This window comes from Dermacentor silvarum, chromosome 7 (genome assembly GCF_013339745.2).
Source record: "Dermacentor silvarum isolate Dsil-2018 chromosome 7, BIME_Dsil_1.4, whole genome shotgun sequence".
Classification (NCBI taxonomy): domain Eukaryota; kingdom Metazoa; phylum Arthropoda; class Arachnida; order Ixodida; family Ixodidae; genus Dermacentor; species Dermacentor silvarum.
In genome coordinates, this window is record NC_051160.1 from 126,166,781 (window position 1) to 126,183,131 (window position 16,351).

At 47.1% G+C, this 16,351-nt stretch overlaps 3 protein-coding genes across 3 annotated transcripts; 2 read left to right on the forward strand and 1 right to left on the reverse strand.

Annotated features, from left to right (window-relative positions):
• The first annotated feature begins 357 nt into the window (after positions 1 to 357).
• On the forward strand, positions 358 to 3,621 carry LOC125946962 (uncharacterized). Its single transcript, XM_049671186.1, has 6 exons — positions 358 to 762; positions 1,780 to 1,951; positions 2,125 to 2,160; positions 2,570 to 2,734; positions 2,846 to 3,024; positions 3,085 to 3,621. Exons 1-6 carry the CDS (start codon positions 591 to 593, stop codon positions 3,132 to 3,134), a joined length of 774 nt encoding a protein of 257 aa, XP_049527143.1. The 5' UTR covers positions 358 to 590; the 3' UTR covers positions 3,135 to 3,621.
• LOC125946961 (uncharacterized) lies at positions 2,598 to 6,973 on the reverse strand. The gene is made up of 6 exons (XM_049671185.1): positions 5,935 to 6,973; positions 5,566 to 5,729; positions 4,791 to 4,999; positions 3,855 to 4,272; positions 3,630 to 3,734; positions 2,598 to 2,727 (listed from the first exon to the last, which is right to left on the reverse strand). Exons 2-5 carry the CDS (start codon positions 5,697 to 5,699, stop codon positions 3,638 to 3,640), a joined length of 858 nt encoding a protein of 285 aa, XP_049527142.1. The 5' UTR covers positions 5,700 to 5,729; positions 5,935 to 6,973; the 3' UTR covers positions 2,598 to 2,727; positions 3,630 to 3,637.
• LOC119459153 (BTB/POZ domain-containing protein 2) lies at positions 6,736 to 15,815 on the forward strand. The gene is made up of 3 exons (XM_037720982.1): positions 6,736 to 6,789; positions 10,523 to 10,737; positions 15,224 to 15,815. The coding sequence occupies exons 1-3, from the start codon at positions 6,736 to 6,738 to the stop codon at positions 15,813 to 15,815; spliced, it is 861 nt and encodes a 286-aa protein (XP_037576910.1).
• The last annotated feature ends 536 nt before the right edge of the window (positions 15,816 to 16,351 follow it).

Here is a 16,351-nt window from a genome sequence, read left to right on the forward strand (position 1 = left end):
TATCGAGCGGCCGTGATACTGCACGCGAATGCGAAAGTACGTGACTAACTTGACTCGGTGCACTGCAGTTATCCACGCTTGTCGTCTGTCCTTCTCGTACCATCTCCCCGGAATTCTGTAGAACTTCACGGGCGGCTTTCGACCTTTCAAGGCTGTTGTGGCAATCAACAACACAGCAGTATTGCGTGCCACCTTTCCTGGTTGATGAGGTCGCGCTCGCCGTCGCGAAAACAACGCGCACGAGCGCTTGTGCCATAGAGAACACAGGCGCACGCTGGCCCAGCGGCGACCTTCGACACTTCCATCCTTCCGCCAGGGGAGCATTCGACCCTGGTGCCGCGCTGGCAAACCTTAAGGCTCGTTCACACCGGAGGCGGAGCGGCAAAGCGGCCAAGCGGCTAAGCGGCAAAGCGGGGAAAACCTCCTCTCCAGGCGGCGAAAAACGGGCGGAAAACGAGGCGGCTAGTCCGATCGCCCCCGGACCGATTTTTTGCCGCCCGCCCAAGCTCGCCGCTTTGCCGCAGCCAATCAAAACGCACTGCGGCGGTGGCGCTGATGTATATCCTTGACGTACACATGCGGTTGAAATAATGCAAATGGCGTCCATCATGTCTGAGCAAACGGCTGTGTTCTGTGCGGAGCTTTTATTAGATGCTATTAAGCAGTACCCGGTGCTTTACGACAAGTCGCTGCCTCGCTACAAGGAAGTAGAGTACAAAAAGGAGCTATGGATGAAGATTGCAGCGGATTTGGGTGTGACTGGTAAGTGCACAACATCTCGTTGATAGCATTCTAGCTGGGCATTTACGTTCCGCACCGGTGAGACCGTCGAATGCTAGCGATTTACACATAAACGCGTAGAAGGAGGTCTAGTGCGCGTGACTCAATTAACACGCAGAACTGCAGTGTGCGTGCGCAGAACGATCGTGCGAGCGGCGGAACGTGAACACATTTCGGGCTCCGCACTTGAAGCCAACTGACCGGCGCTTGAAGTTGCGTCCACTTGGTTCCGCCACCGTTTTGCAGCCAAGCTCACAGTGTCTCGGCAAGACGCGCTCGTCAAGAACACGAAATCTATGCAGTTCCATGCGCTCTCTCGGGACGCTACATCTGCGAGCGGCTGTTACGTAAGCTACGCTCAGCTAATAGAGCCTCTTTCTTTTGGCTCTCCGTAGCGCGTGTTTCAACGGCCAGTACGAGATATTTCGGCTGATAACTTGTATGCGGAAAACCTCTCCATGAAGTCCGACAGTCTTGTGGAGTTGCGCGTTTCCTAGGACAACCACTGCGCTTTCGCTGGCAGTTATGATCAGTATTCAAAAACCGGCAAAGTTCGGCGCGCTCGCCGTATCAGGCGGCTTGCCCGCAGCGTCGGCCCGCACACACAACAGGAGACGGCACGACTCGCTCCAGCTTTGCGTTATCTTAAGCCCCGATATGACACCGAACAACGCTAAATCTGCCGAATCCCTTTCTGCAATTTCTGACAGCTCGGCGGTCGGTGCAGCACTCGCACACGTGAATGCAAACAGATGTATTAAGTGTCGTTTTCTTCCGTTTTGCGTCTAATTGCAGAGAGAATATGGCTCGCATAATATTTATTTTTGTTACTTTTGTTGAGTGTGCCTGCCGAATCACTACAGTTTATGCACGAAAAAAAAAGAGCTATATATTGGTTTGACTTGTGCTTCAAAAAATAGGAGATGTATTGCTTCACATTGAGTCGCACAGCTGTGCAACATTGTACTGTGTGGTGTAAATGTTTTTCTTCATTTGCAGCTACAACTTGCCAGACAAAGTTTAAAAACTTAAAAGACACCTTCACAAAACTGAAAACCAAAATCAAGGACAAAAGCAAAAGTGGGGCCGGAGCCAAGGACATTCCCTCCGTTAAGTGGAAGCATTTTGAGGCGATGCTGCCAATAATGGAGAAAGTGTACGAGGAGCCCATGTAAGTTTCCTTACACCAATTTCTTAGTTTCCACATGGTTGTGCCTATTTATTGTCGCTTATAGTTCGTAGTGTCAAATGCTACGACACCAAATATGCTGACTTTAGCCTTCTGAAATCACAGCATTTTGTGGATGAGTACACTCATTTTGTGTCTTCATACTGTTCTTACAGCATATGCAGCAACATCACTTTTGAGCAGACCAGAGGGTAAGTAACTTCAAATTAATCGTATAGTGTATCCGTCGTTGAAAATTTTTTTAAGTATGTGATGTCGTACTGTACCCGCGTAATTTGAGAGACTAGTTGCTTTCTCCTGCTTTGCAAGACTTACAGTCGCGCTCAATATGAGTTGCAACACGTTGTCCACGGTTGAAGGGGCCCCAAGCCTGGACGGTTATGCTGCTAAACGTTAAATTGGTTTTGAGAATACCAGTAGCAGAAACAGTGTATGCTTCAGCAAATATTGGTATGTTGGCGCTGCTTTGCTGTGCTGACCTCACTTTGAGCCCTGACAACATGTTGAAACTCAGTGGGCGCAACTGTACACATCTGGCAAGAGTAATTAGGACATTGTTGGAGTTCACATGGAAAAGGAGTTTATTTATGCTTGATACAGGGCAGAATGTCACTCTGAGGAACCTGCCACAAGCAAAGACAACGTCGAAGACGAGTTTTTGTGGAACGACATCTTTGAAGATGATGCAGTGGACCTGGAGAAGTGTGGCAGCAGCTCATCCGAGAGAAGTGGTCGTCGAGCTGCAACGACTGACAGTTCTGAAATGTAATGGTTTTAAATTTCTATTGGTTAACTTATGCAATCAAAGCACTCAGTATTTTCACATAAGTTTGTGAAGCGCTACACAGCTCATAATTTCGGCAATTGTTCATGCAGACCACCAGAGACTGATACAGTAGAAACAGAAGTGGAGGAGGCGAACAAAAGGCAAGGACAGTGTTGTTGTTGCTGCACATGGTGTGTTCAAACAATGGGAAATGCATTGATTAATTTAAGTTTTTCAACAGTGCATCAAGGTCACAGAAGTCACGTCGAACATCAAGAAACCGAAAGACGTAAGTTGTGACCTATTTCTGTGCAGGACATTATGAAAACACACATATTTTTATTTGCAGGCCTTCTGAACAAACACCAACATCTATGGACGTGGCAGTCGAATGTCTGAGCCACATTAAAACGTCGCGGGAAAACCGAGACCAACAAAAAGATGTCCTCTACCATTTTGGACTTACGATAGTTGGAATGCTCCGTACATTGTCTTTAAACGACCAGTTTGATACAATGAATGCAGTACAAAATTTAGTGTACAATAAAGTGAAGGAGGCCAGGGAGCGAGAAAATTCAGAATGACTGGACTGCCAATAATGCCAAAATTTTGTGTTTTCATAATAAAAATTCGTGTTGGTTGACATGACTTCGGATGGTTTCGCCTGTTTGTTTTTCCTTATATTTGTGTCGAAAATGCATTGTTTGCATGTTTGTATACAGATATGCATAGTTCGAACCGAATTTCCATTTGGTACGCACTTATTAAGTATAGGCAGCGGAAAGGCAACGTTAGAAAATAGCTTGGTAATTTGTATCACACTGTTTACACTTCTTTGGTAGTACTTTTGTACCGTGATATTGTCCAAGCTGTGGAAATAAAGCATAAACTTACTTGTCTGGTTACCATCTGCAGTCTTTCACATGCTTCACCTGCCATGGCAGCCTGTCCTCTGTTATGAAATGTCTGCACAGCTTATCGCGAATGGCATAAGCAAGCCTGTAAAAAGATATTTCGAGACAATCGTGATATTGAGGCAAAACAATTTCTCATTGTGGTTTGGGATACGGCTATACCTTAGATGCATGCAAAGGAAACTTCTACCTAAGCCGTGCTTACCTTGCCGAGTTGCAACCTGTGCCGGGTAATGTAGCCAGTGCACCGTTGACTACACCATCGCTTCTCCAGCTCCCATCTGTTCGGTTGCCTTGCCAGTCTTCACTGTCTGTGGTGCCTGGAGGACAGTACATAGTTCGCGAAGCAGGCGACTCCTTCAGAAGGAAGTTATGCAAAGCCACACAGGCAGACACAATTTTTTTGATGTTTTCTTCTTTAGCTTTAAAGGGGCGACGAAGAATTCGCCATTTCTGAGCGAGTATACCGAAAGCATTTTCGACTACTCTACGAGCCCTGCTCAACCTATAATTAAATATCCTCTTTTGGTGCAGCTCCTCAAATTGGCTGGTTGCACTGCTTTGTGTAGTGGAGGATTGGGCTGTGGAAGCTGTGGTGCTCCCAGTGAGAATAGAATGAAGACCTGTAAGAAAGCATATGTCTTGCAATGAAGCTGACTTGCCAAAAACATGATGCACCACACGCGTCTACCCATATGACATAATTTGTTGTGTACAATCACTTGTACGTTTTCTCTTAACACTGATATCTTCAATTTACACTCAAGTGCATAGTTCCTCTGATGCTTTCTATGATATTACCTCAACCAAAAAAACATTAGAGCTGTGCAGAAATCCTTCGTCAAAACAAACGTTCTTTTGGTGCTAACTTGCAAATCAATTGTAAGTACTTGTACTCTAAATTGTCAGTAGTGCTGGTACATACAGCAAAATACACTAATTTCTTATGTCTTTTTACACTGTATACCACAAGTTCACTTGCGCATTTCTTGACAAAATGAATACTTAGTAAATATGCAATATGAAGCAAAGCAATGTTATCAAGTGATCAATGGTATGCTGAACTGCATTATTGGTTTAACAATGGCAAGGCCATGGCTCTACTATAAACAAAATGTGCATTTATAATATCTCCACTTACTTTTCTTAGAATATGGCCGCATCATGTATGTCTTTAGAGGAAATGCCTCGTCACCAACAAAAAAATACGGGACGTTGCCAATTGTTCCAAGGCTTGTGTCTGGCGGAACTCCAAGAGTGCCATCAACCACCATGGGTTGCAGTTTGCTTCTACTGAATATGCCACCATCTGACTCGCTTCCGTTGTGGCCAACCTCAACATACAGGAAGCTACAACGTAAAAAAATCATTCTAAATGTTAGCATTGATGTTTGACAGGCACCGTTTATCAGGATTCCAATGGTGTGAATTTAAACAAATTGACAAGCAGTATCGGTTAATGCGATAAACACTCGTTAGAACATACATTAGTGGTTTCAGAGCTTCTATCAAATTTAAGCATAATAATTAGCATACAACTATGGTACAGCAAAACTGATTTTTCCTGACCGTTATTTTTTCATTACTGTCAAATTGTGTACTTTTGCATGAGTGGGATCTATGAGTTTTCATATTGATTTTTAGGCTAACTATTTATGTTTTCACGAATGACTCATCTTCAGCAAGTACAGTTTGATTACTGTATTGTGGGAAACGAAAGAAGTAAATGGTGAATAATTGTGCCTTGATACAAGCAGTACACATGGAATACAATTATTTGTCGGTAAGATAGCATAGAACCATGCCGACCGGTGGCTGAGCCTCCATTTGGAAAAATACACAGCATTCGCTATAAACTGGGCCGCCTATTCAAACTATAATTACTGACATACAAAGCCACATCAATTGACACATACCTGTAGTTTGCATCACTAATTGCCATCACTGATTTACTGAATGAACCCTTGTAGTTCCTGTCTCGGCTTCCCGAGTTTGCTGGGCACTCCACGTTCACATGTTTACCGTCTATGGCACCCAGGCAGTGTGGCATATCCCACTTCTCTTCGAAGTCTCTCGCAACCTGCAATTGAGGTCATACAAAGCAACGAATTGTGATGCTTAAAGAATTTTAAAGAGAGATGTTACATATGAAACTATAATAGTGAGGTTTCATTCATACTGATGTCAACTAAACAGTGGCGAACATATTGATGTACAATGTAAATTAGTGCAGGCCAACATTTGTAAGAGAGAGTTACCACATAAAGCATGAACTGACAGGTTACCTTTGACCATTCATTCTGAGTTGACGGAAGTGCCACGTATATGGGTCCAAGTATGTCCCAAATCGCCTGGCATACTTCAGAGACGATGACACAGGCCGTCGATCTGCCCGACAGAAAATTAAACGACGACGAGCGTAGCGTCTCCCCTGCCGCCAAGAACCTGAGGCAACAGACATCGCTAAATTAAAAACTGCTCGGCAACAGCCCTGTTAAGTCGCTTTGCACGATGACGATAAAACAATCATTTCTATGCATGACGTAAAAATACAAGCACTTAAACGCGCAAAATGCGTCTGATATGAACCACCCTTGCCTGACTGCTAGAGCTAGCCGGTGTTCTGCAGGGATTGCCTTTCGGTAGTTCGTATCACTCTTCTTGATCCTTGGCCCGAGCATTTCCAACAGAGTGTCGAAGCAGCTCGGGGACATCCTCAAATAGCTGCAGAATAAACACATGTGCCAGACACCATGAAAAACACGTACAACTTATTATTTACAGTTGCACACATCACTAAAACACTAAGTGAACTCTCATTAGTTCATGATGGGTACTCACTCTCTGTAGTACTCTATGTCGCGAGACCGAAGGTGCGGCAACAAAACGTCCGCATGGCCCATTGCAGCTCGCTGTTGCAGGGCGGGACGGACCCACCAGCGACGTTGGCGGCGTGTATTTTCTTGCGCTTCCAGCCGTTCATGGTGCGCCAGCAGGGACGCGACCGTTAAAAGGCCGAGCATATCCTCTTCGTCTGAACTCATCACAGGTATCACAGGCGTCAGCACGCGAAGCAGCAGTCAGATATGGCGCGAGATCTCAGCAGCCGGCTCGAGTACACTGGCGCTCGGGTGGCGAGGGTAGAGACAGAGGGTGCCACGAGATGGCGACACGCGCGCGCAAAACCGCGAGATGACCCGCCTCTTCGGCCGCGCGGGCAGCCAAGAGAGCCGTGCGGTCTGAACAAGTACGCGCGGTCGCCGCCTCGCCGCTTTGAAAAGCCCGCTTGGCCGCTTTGCCGCTCCGCCTCCGGTGTGAACGAGCCTTTAGGTTGCCTCGTCTATGAGAGCAAGAGAGAGGCGCATTCACGGAGCGGGTCTCCTGTAACGCGGTGTTGGCATTGGAATGCCATGTCGGTGTTGCAAGCTGCGCTATGCAACGCGCAGTGACGGCCGTAAGTCCGAGACGCGCGAAAAGAAATTATCATCATGAGTAATAAGATGAAAAATTCGCGCGCACTTCCGGAAAATGTTGGGCTACGATCGCCCAGTTTCGCTGTTTCAAGCGTTGCGCGGCCGACTGCAAGGTTTTATTATTATTTTTATTATTACCCTCAAGACCAGGGGCATTGCAGAGGGAAGTAATATGAACAATTTGAAAAAGTTACAAGAATGCAGTATGCCAGAATAAAAAGAAGAAATAATTATTGCTGCTATTACACAATGTTAGCTAAGGTGCAAATGAATGGAACATAAAGTCAGGTCGGCAAATCTAGACAGTAACAATGTTTGCCGAGTACAAAAAGCTGCTATTTATAGAATATTAGCTAATGTTGGTTTAAAGGCATTGTTATTAGTAATAGAAGGACTCTGGTAATAGTTACGATATCTGGAGGAAGGTGGTTCCATTCCCGAGATGTTCGCGGAAGACATGACCGAAAAATACTATTGGTGTGGCACGATACAATCCCTACTTTGAGATAATAATCAATGCGATGAGAAACATAGATTGTTTGCGTAATTAAATCATTTCGTAGCACATGGTGGTAGCATAATTTATGAAACGGAGCTAGACGGCATTCGACGCCAGGAGCAATCCACCCTAAACATGGTGACGACTGCAACTGCGCTCAATTTCGCAGGGAATAGCGTCCTGCAACATTCCGTCTATACTGTTCTACCAACCTGGCGACTCACGTTTGAAATGCTTGAGCAGAGCACGTCGGCCGACAGCTTCAAGTTGCCGTCGCGTAGCTAGCGTGCGCGGCAGCGGAGTCTTCCCACTGACGTCACACGCTAAAGGGCGCCACTCAGAGATTTCGGTGCTAATTTGCAGTTATGATTACAGAGCTGGATGATTCGGAGAACATGTTGCCGGCGTCAAGGTGACTGGCCATCGTGACTAGTGGTACTAGTGGTAACTGTATGGTACCGCTGGCGGTACCATACAGTTGTTGCCCGCTACACTACACCTGTCCCCGTAATAGTATGCAGCCGACGAAACATTCCTCAACACACCGCTTTCTCGACGTGCTGCTGAATTTGGATGAGCTTACTAAGAATCGTTGATACTTGCTGCTATCCCGTGATGTAATCTTTGTTTAGAGGAGCAGGAAAACGAGATATGGACATCAGAACGCTAGAAGACGAGAAACAGCAAATCATCCAGCGTCCTACCTGTTCTTTCGTCATCTTCTCTCAATTTTTTCCTCTTTCTCTAAAGCGCTGGAAATGTATGAAACTGCGATATTCCAACTAGGCCAGCTTTCCGCTTTGAGGAACGTCAATCATTTATGCTGCAAGTTTTTTGCTGTAGACGCCTGCATGTAGTCTACAGATTGCATGCAGGCGCGTAGTACATACAGGCGCGTGTGGAACGTGATGGCATTATTTTCAGACACCAAAACCTGCCACTTGAATTGTCTCTAACAATATAAGGGTCTGCTCCTGTAGCAAGATACCCTGGGAGTTGAACAGCGGTCGCTAACGTTTTCAAAGATGAAAAGAGGCAATAAAGAGAAACAGTAAATCAGTTAACACCGATAAATTATACCTTCAAAATTATATCTTAGTTAATTTCGAGGTAAGAAGTTCATTAGAGGGAAAATTTTCATCCACCCGACTTTAGCGTAAAGTGGCACGGAAACTCATTCGTGTTTCTCAGAATGCTTCGTAGTTGAATAAGTAAATTGTCGTGGTCCCGCGTGCCATTGGCGCTACAGTTATAGGAGGCATTTCGCATTCGTTCGCTGGAGCCCCGCGAAGGTTGTTGTTGTCATCGTTTTATTCGGCAAATTAGTGCAAAAGCGAGAGTTGCGAACCATTCATTAAAAATTAATAACATAATGCAAAGAATGTTTTTGTCAATTTTGAATTCAAAAAAAAAAAAGACGCCATGGCAATGAACTGTCCCTTGTGTTTGAGAAAATAAAACCAATATTATAAAACGGCACTGTAGAAAACGTAATACGCGCTTCATAAATAATGCTACAAATGTCCAAGTAAGCTTCATGGCTTTCGAAGTCAATCAAGTCGGGCAAAAGGCCAGCTGGCTCACGCGTTCGTTACTGAAACATCGTTCAGCAATGAACGCTGGCACTAGCAACACACTTGCGATGCTCATCTTTGGACGCGAAATACATAAACCTTTGACTCGAATGAAGCCACTCGACTTGCGAGGTGAAAAACGGCAGCGTTAAGAAGATATAAAATCTGCAGCTGTCGTCGCTTCAGCAAAAACTCGATCAAGAACACTGGCCCCTACCCGGTTTGGTAGAAGAAGGGTTCGTACACCTGTAAATGTTTGAAAACGCTTGAATAAAAGAAGAAATAAATTGTAGAGTCCTTAAAATAAATGTGCTGCTTGATTTTCTTGAAAACTGTGTTGGGGACGACTTTGAACATTGAGAGTAGGAAACTCCGAATAAGGGCTATGTAATGGACAGTGCCTATCGGGAAACAATTCTAGATATTCTACTTGGAGAAGGTCGCTAAATTGCGATACGGCGTGTCCACAGCCACCAATGTCACGCCTGTTTAAATCTCCAGTGCTATCGTAGAGCTTGACAAAGCCAGATCAAGCGACCAAGTCGTGTCACCATTTTGTTGGTTTGCTAGTTGGTTCACACCGCATGCACCATGGCTCCATTTGAAGCAACGTTTCTGTGTTGCCATGATTGGAAATGCAAGCTTTCCCAACGCGACCGATCTTCTCGAAAATCCCACCGAGCTTCTAAGTTCCGGTTTACCATGCACTAGCATCATGGAACCCTTCGCATTAGCAGCGATCAGGTTTCCTTGGGTTGTGTAGCCCTGCGAATGTACTTGCTTTCTTCCAGCCTTGTTGAATTTTCCATTGTCTGCTCTCTTTCGAAATGTTTCTTTCTTTCTTTTTTTTTTCATTAGGCTCACTGGAGGCGTGCAGTAGTGCCTTCGCCATTACGGCATCCCGGTCTTCACTGCCAGGTTGCATTTTAGCTCGTCGCTAGCGTTGGCACTGTTTCCTCTATGCTCTCTATGTGACCTAACAATAAGTGTGTGTGCAGTGCAGCGCTAGCCAGCTCCACCCTCGCAAGCCAGCGCCAGCTGGTAGCGAGGGCCGTGGAAGCGGCAAAAAGCCTATGGTTTCCTGGAAAGGGGAGACCACCCCGAAGACAACTCTTAAAATAATCTCTTAATAAAGATGTTTATTCTATCTCTCTCCCCATTATCACAACTAGGGTCCTGTTGTGATAATGGCTTCCTTGCAGTTTCACGGTGCTCTATGGCAGCGCGTGTGGTGATCAAATTGACGACCGAAAACCAATGTGGTTACTCAAGAACACAGAACAAGCTTTAAAATGCCATTCTTTCCGGTACTCTCTTCTGCACACAGGTTGACGTGGAAGACTTTCTGGACACTGGGGTCCTCGCAGACTTGGAGTTCGTGGTAAAATTCGCCGATCACAACGAGAGGCGGTTCCGCGTACACAAGACGTTCATGGCCATGCGTAACGAGGTTTTCCGCGCCATGTTGTTTGGAGACCTCGCTGAAAAATACAAAGTGGCCATCACTGACATCCACCCAAATGGTTTCGAGATTTTGCTCAGGTGAGAATTATTTTGGACGCTTTCAGGTTTCTGGCGTCTTGTAAACCATACATGGAACTAAGTTGCATGGACGACTCACTATTTTGCGCGCTATAGAATGCCTTGCTTTTGTGCAGGCAGTCTTTGATTGTACATTGTACGGCATTTCTTTGTTTATATATTTACTGATATTGCCAGGTTGACGTGACGGTGAAAAATAAGTCTGCCGATGACTAAGGCTCAGAAGTTAACTCTTGTTTGAGCGAACTTTCATCCATAGAAAGTAAGCTACAATCAAAGCACAACGTTAGCGGTGAGCACAGTTGTAGGTCGTTGAAATCTGACCTACGGGTCAAGTCTGTCGGTTTTTTACACATGACTCATCGTACAGTCCAGCGTAATCTATGGTGTTCGAGAGCCGCTATTCGCGTCGCACAAGCAGTATGATTATACAAAATTATTTCGTTATAGAATAGGCTACAGGGGCGCGATCGGAGATCTTTGTTCGTTTCGCATTCTGTTCGGTTGCTGCAACGTCACAAAGTGGCAGTATGCAAAATTTGTGACAACGGGAGGGAGAGATCAGCCAATCGGCAAGCGGTGAACTCCTGGACGTTGAGTTCGTCGTTTTTGGTGACGTAAAAATGACGACACGCTCCTGTCAATTATTTTGTTACGAGCACGTCGTCCGCTAGGAGCCGAACGCGACGAGAGATGTGAAGTTCGAGCGGTCAACCGGGGCTATATGCTGGACATTCCGCCATTTTCTTCGAGGCTGACGTAAATGCGAAGCTTCCAAAATGGCGCTGGTGGCCCCAATTTGCTTTCGTAACGTGAACCAAATTTGACGTTTTGCCTAAAGGCCCGTTTGTCGTCCGTCGTTATCGGCGCGCGGGCCTGCGTCGTTCGCGGCCAGCTACGCTACGCCGGTTAAGCTGCGCCAGCCGAAACGCGATCGGCTGTTATCTTCGGAGCAGGCGCAGAATGATCCCAAGCCCGCGCGCCGCTTTGAACGGCTGTCTGCGACCGTCGGCGAAGCGGCGTGGGCGCCTTTATTTCTTCGCGCGAAATGCATTGTGGGTTGGCGCAGCGCCGGGCCCGTCGGGGCGCGTCGGAAGCCGCCGGTTACGTTCGCTGCGCCGGTGCGCTCAACTCACGGCCGGGCTCGCTAGTCGAGCCCGGCCGTGCTCAACTATTGACCCTTTTCGCGGAGCAGTTGGTTTTAGAGAAACGAGGTGGCGCTCACGGCGGTGCGCCATTAAAACCCCTATATTTATAAAAGTAGCGCCATCCACTTCCCTCCTCCTCCGTTCCACTATCGCGCTCGGCGCGACCAGCGCGATCGAGGCGCGATATCGACAGTGGCGCCGCTTGCGTCGGGCCTGCCGTGGCAGACGACAGTTAACGCGCTACCAGAGGAAATCCGAGGAAAACTTCGATCGCGCCCTGCGGAGACGTTTTTGAGGCGAGATTTTGCTTCGTCAGTCAGTAACTGGTCTTAATAATGCCGTTTTGGAAGTAGCAACGCGACGATGCGAGACGGCGCAAATATCAAGTGTGCAGCAAGCGTTTGCGCACGCCGGATGGTAAACAAAAAAAGCCTTTTGCCCTCGCCTTGTCGGTTGCGGCAACTTAAGGCGCAGCAGCATGCCATCACAACGAAGTTCTTGTCCGTAACACGTTTGATCCGTTTGTGCGTACAGCACTTTCGTCGCACAGGCCCGAGAATGGCAGTCGGAGCGCGCTGGAAAGAAAAAAATATACAAAAGCGCGACGCGATCTTCCACGTGACACGGATTGGTCAATGGGGGAGCGGAGGAGGCTGGGGCGACAGGAGGCTGCTAAGAGAGGGCGAGGAGGAAGCGCCGGGGTGAGCGCGGTGGCGGCAAGATCTAATAATGGCGCTACTTTTATAAATATAGGGGCTTTATGCGCCATAGCTCTCCTCAGCGACTACGCACGAATACGAAACCATTACCGCTTCTACCTTGCTTCTGTGCGATCCGCTGTTGGAAATGCAACTGAGTTTTCGCTAACACACTGTGCTCCAATCATGCTAGATTGAATCATGTGGATTGAAAACGTGTTCAATAGTTGGCTGCAAAAATAGTGACTGGCATGTTAAGGAACAGGATGAATCTGCGTCGCCAAGTTCGCGGACCGCTGCTGCAACTGTCCGAACGTGTTACCGGCACTTCGTGATGTACGTACGGCTTTCCTCGAGGATACAGAAATTTGCTCATTCGCTAGCCTTGTATTGCTAACCTTCAAAAAAAGGGCCTCATCTCCAGAACGTCGGCAAGAGTGAGTACCACTCGTTAAACAATGACAAAGGGAGTAGCGCCGCTTCCTGTTATAGTAAGTTTCGCGCACGTTATCTATACACATCTGTCCCAAATGGCAGGAAAACTTACGCCCACTCTATCACCGACGTATCAAGAATAAGTGAATGGGCGCACACTTGAATATATGCGCGCACTGTATACGCACAATAAATGACGGACTACACCTTATATGGCGCACGAATGGTCGAAGCTGAATGTTTCGTGACGGTCCACAAGAGTATGCGAGTTACTATAGCTGTAATATATTTGCTACAAGGTACTCAATGTACAAAACAGCTATGTTTCAAGCTTTGTGCGCAGAAAGAACAAATCTATCGGAACTGAGCACACCCGCGATCGAGCGATTAGGCAGAAAATAAGCAGACAGTGGCCGCACCGAGGAACTTCACTGAGTCAGAAACTGGCAAGCCACTGCTTCAAAATATTTGCCGAATAAAGAACAAAGAGCAAAATACACTAATCCTCACTGAATTCATAATCGGAAAGCTTGGATAGCTTGAAATACATATTTAGCCCCGCTTTTAGAACAAGCACCTTATACGCTGCTTGCGCCGTTTGGACATAGCTTAATCAGCTCCGAAATCGCTTTTGCATGTTCTCTGAAGCTGTGATCAAAGCATCCTGTCGTCCACATAGTCACCGTCCACGATATCTCCGAAAACAGAGGTTTTCCAAGCCGCACCGGCGTCATACACTTCCATTGTAAACAAGAAGGCAACGGAGGCTGTTGAGGCAAGCAATGGACGCGTCACCACGTGATCAAACATGGCAGCGCCCACGGGATCGCTGCGAAAAGGGTCAATAGAGGGGTTCGTTTTCGCCAACGTGACGTAGCTTGCGTGCGCGCGCGGGCGCGCTCGCGTTATGTCGGACTATAAATCGCCCTTAAGAAACTGTAATGTAGGCATTGAACCTAGCGTTCTTGATAAAGCAAAACAGTTTTCCGCTCCAGTAAAAATAAAAAAGCTAGCTCAAAGTGTAGGATTTTCCTATCAAAATCGTTTCTCGCTTCCGTCGTCTGCATGCGCCCAAGCTGTCGTCTGCTTCATTAGCTAGTATGCCTGTCCTCGGGAAATGGAATGAGCGTGCGTATACTGACGCCCACGCGCTTGTTTTCTACCTTGGGACAACATACGCGACCTACTAGTGGTGGTGAGCGCACGCTCTAGGCCGCGTTATCGCTATCTCGGGAAACGCAAGTGACGCAGACCGACTGGTCTGGCGGAAAAGCGGCCGAACATCATCGATATAAAGTCCCTATATAAGAAAAGTACCGCCATCTACTCTTTCCTCCGCCGCCTCCTCTCCTAAAGCGCTTGTTTTTTTCTTTACTTTTTGCTTGCGAAAGCCAAGTCGACGGTGGCGCACCTAGAAAGTCCACGTTGAAGCTTTCAGGCCGGGCGCGCGCCGCCGCCGCCGCCGGCGACTGCGGCTGCGCAGAGGACTTTCAACATGGCTCTGAGGCGGAAAAAAAAAGAAAATATAAAGAAGTGAAAAGCGCGCGCTATCATCGTTCAATCGGAGATACAGGAGAGAGAGAAGCGGCGTTTATCAAAGGATGGCGGTACTTTTCTTATATAGGGACTTTACATCGATAGCGTTGCGCGCATCACAGGTATCCGCTTGCGCGACGCAACCGCCGGCGCCGCCATCTCTTCTACACTTCGCTGCCTACTCGCACTGCGAGAGGATAGGAGAGGAAACTTCAAGGCGCCGTCTTGCGTACATTTCTTTCTATAAATTAAAAAGCCGCCGTTGCCATAGCCTCTGATAACGCGAAAAGTCATTAATCTTGATTGCGATAGGTAGCGCATGACTAGGCGAGGATATTGAAGAAAACAGGTGTGCTACTCTGGACACTGTCAAATATCTCCATATTGTCGGATTTGCCATCATGTCAACTGTGACTGGCCCAGAGGGCTGCTACGGCATCTCTGGTTGGCTCAAAATGCCGCCATTACAGAATTCGGCAGTATGGCGGGAATTGCTCCCCAACAATAATCTCGAAGTATTGTTTATTACGTTTGGGATGGCCGCAGGCAATATTTGCAGTCAAGAAGCCGTTAGAGCAAGCGTTAAAAGTATACCGTTTCGTTTCGATACGCGGCGATATAGAAAGATCACGGTCGAGCTGCCTTTTAGCTGGCTCTCTTACTGCGCAGGTTCCTGTATTCTGGAATAGCGAAGATTGGAAGCGTCGACGATGCGTTACGCGCCAGGCTCGCTGCAAAAAAGTACCTCGTGGAACAGCTTGAAAAAGCCTGCAGCGTCTACATCCGCAAGAACCTTCATCCAGCGCGGCTGTGCTCATTCATCGACTACCACATGCAGAACCGCTACCTCGACATGGATGACGACGTGGTAGCACTTTTGAATTCAGGCATCGCTCGTGATGCCCTTGCCTCGAAAGAATTCAGCACTGCTCTCGAGGAAACCGTCCACTGCATCGTGGACAAAATCAGGAACGTTCCCGAAGACCGCGTAGTCAATGCCGTTTTCGGCTGGGTTCAAGAAAAGCGCGTGCGGAGCCTGCAGACAGACAAACCGCACGAATTGAAAACGCTTATGCGTCCCTTCTTTCCCAAGCTGCGATTCTTGAGCATGAGTGTGGAGGAGTTCCTGAGTGGGCCCGGTTCTTGGAGCATCATGGACGACGCCGAAGTTGTTGCGGTGATGCGAAACATCGTCAAACCTGGATGGTGCTCACTGCCGGCAGGGTTCTGTGAAACCATCAGTAATCGCTACCATCAGTGACCGAAGCTCCAGTGACGAAAGGTCAACTGTTCCGTCGAACTGGCATGTAGTTTCTGAGAACGATGAGCAGAGTTAAGGAAGCGCACACAAATGTTGTGCTAAGCCTGGTTGCAACTTCATTACCGTCATTTAAGTAGCGAAGGAAGTAAGTCCCCTGCAAATAAATATTGTGAAAGGTTGGTAATCTTACTATGCAAGAGTGAAGGCTCAACGTTTTAAAGAGCGATGTTCAGTTTGACGTTAACACATCTAAGTCGAGTGTTTTTTAGCGTGTTCGGTTGCTGAGCTTTTTTATGCATGTATAATCAAATATGAGTAAGTAGTATTGTTCCAAAGATACAGTATATCGTTATGTATCAATAAAATGGCTGTTGGCACCTCTTTCTTCCCGACCGTTCTACAACGCATAAACAGCTGTAGTTTGTAGCTCACCATGAGAAGTATTACAGTTTCGGAAGCCCTTATCTGCCGGCTGTAAAGGTCAGTGACATCTGCTCTGTCTGCTGGCGGCGTTCACCGTTGCATAAACGTTCGCG

What these genes read in the sequence shown, in the direction of transcription:
- LOC125946962 (XM_049671186.1), top strand. Translation starts at nt 591, where the DNA reads ATGCAAATGGCGTCCATCATGTCTGAGCAAACGGCTGTGTTCTGTGCG. An exon ending in AAAGTGTACGAGGAGCCCAT is followed by an intron (nt 1,952 to 2,124) that starts GTAAGTTTCCTT and finishes CTGTTCTTACAG; the next exon opens with CATATGCAGCAACATCACTT. An exon ending in ACTTTTGAGCAGACCAGAGG is followed by an intron (nt 2,161 to 2,569) that starts GTAAGTAACTTC and finishes TGCTTGATACAG; the next exon opens with GGCAGAATGTCACTCTGAGG.
- LOC125946961 (XM_049671185.1), bottom strand. Translation starts at nt 5,699, where the DNA reads ATGCCACACTGCCTGGGTGCCATAGACGGTAAACATGTGAACGTGGAG. An exon ending in ATTAGTGATGCAAACTACAG is followed by an intron (nt 5,000 to 5,565) that starts GTATGTGTCAAT and finishes TTTACGTTGTAG; the next exon opens with CTTCCTGTATGTTGAGGTTG. An exon ending in ACAGGTTGCAACTCGGCAAG is followed by an intron (nt 3,735 to 3,854) that starts GTAAGCACGGCT and finishes ATCTTTTTACAG; the next exon opens with GCTTGCTTATGCCATTCGCG.
- LOC119459153 (XM_037720982.1), top strand. Translation starts at nt 6,736, where the DNA reads ATGGCGCGAGATCTCAGCAGCCGGCTCGAGTACACTGGCGCTCGGGTG. An exon ending in CTGGCGCTCGGGTGGCGAGG is followed by an intron (nt 6,790 to 10,522) that starts GTAGAGACAGAG and finishes TTCTGCACACAG; the next exon opens with GTTGACGTGGAAGACTTTCT. An exon ending in GGTTTCGAGATTTTGCTCAG is followed by an intron (nt 10,738 to 15,223) that starts GTGAGAATTATT and finishes CTTACTGCGCAG; the next exon opens with GTTCCTGTATTCTGGAATAG.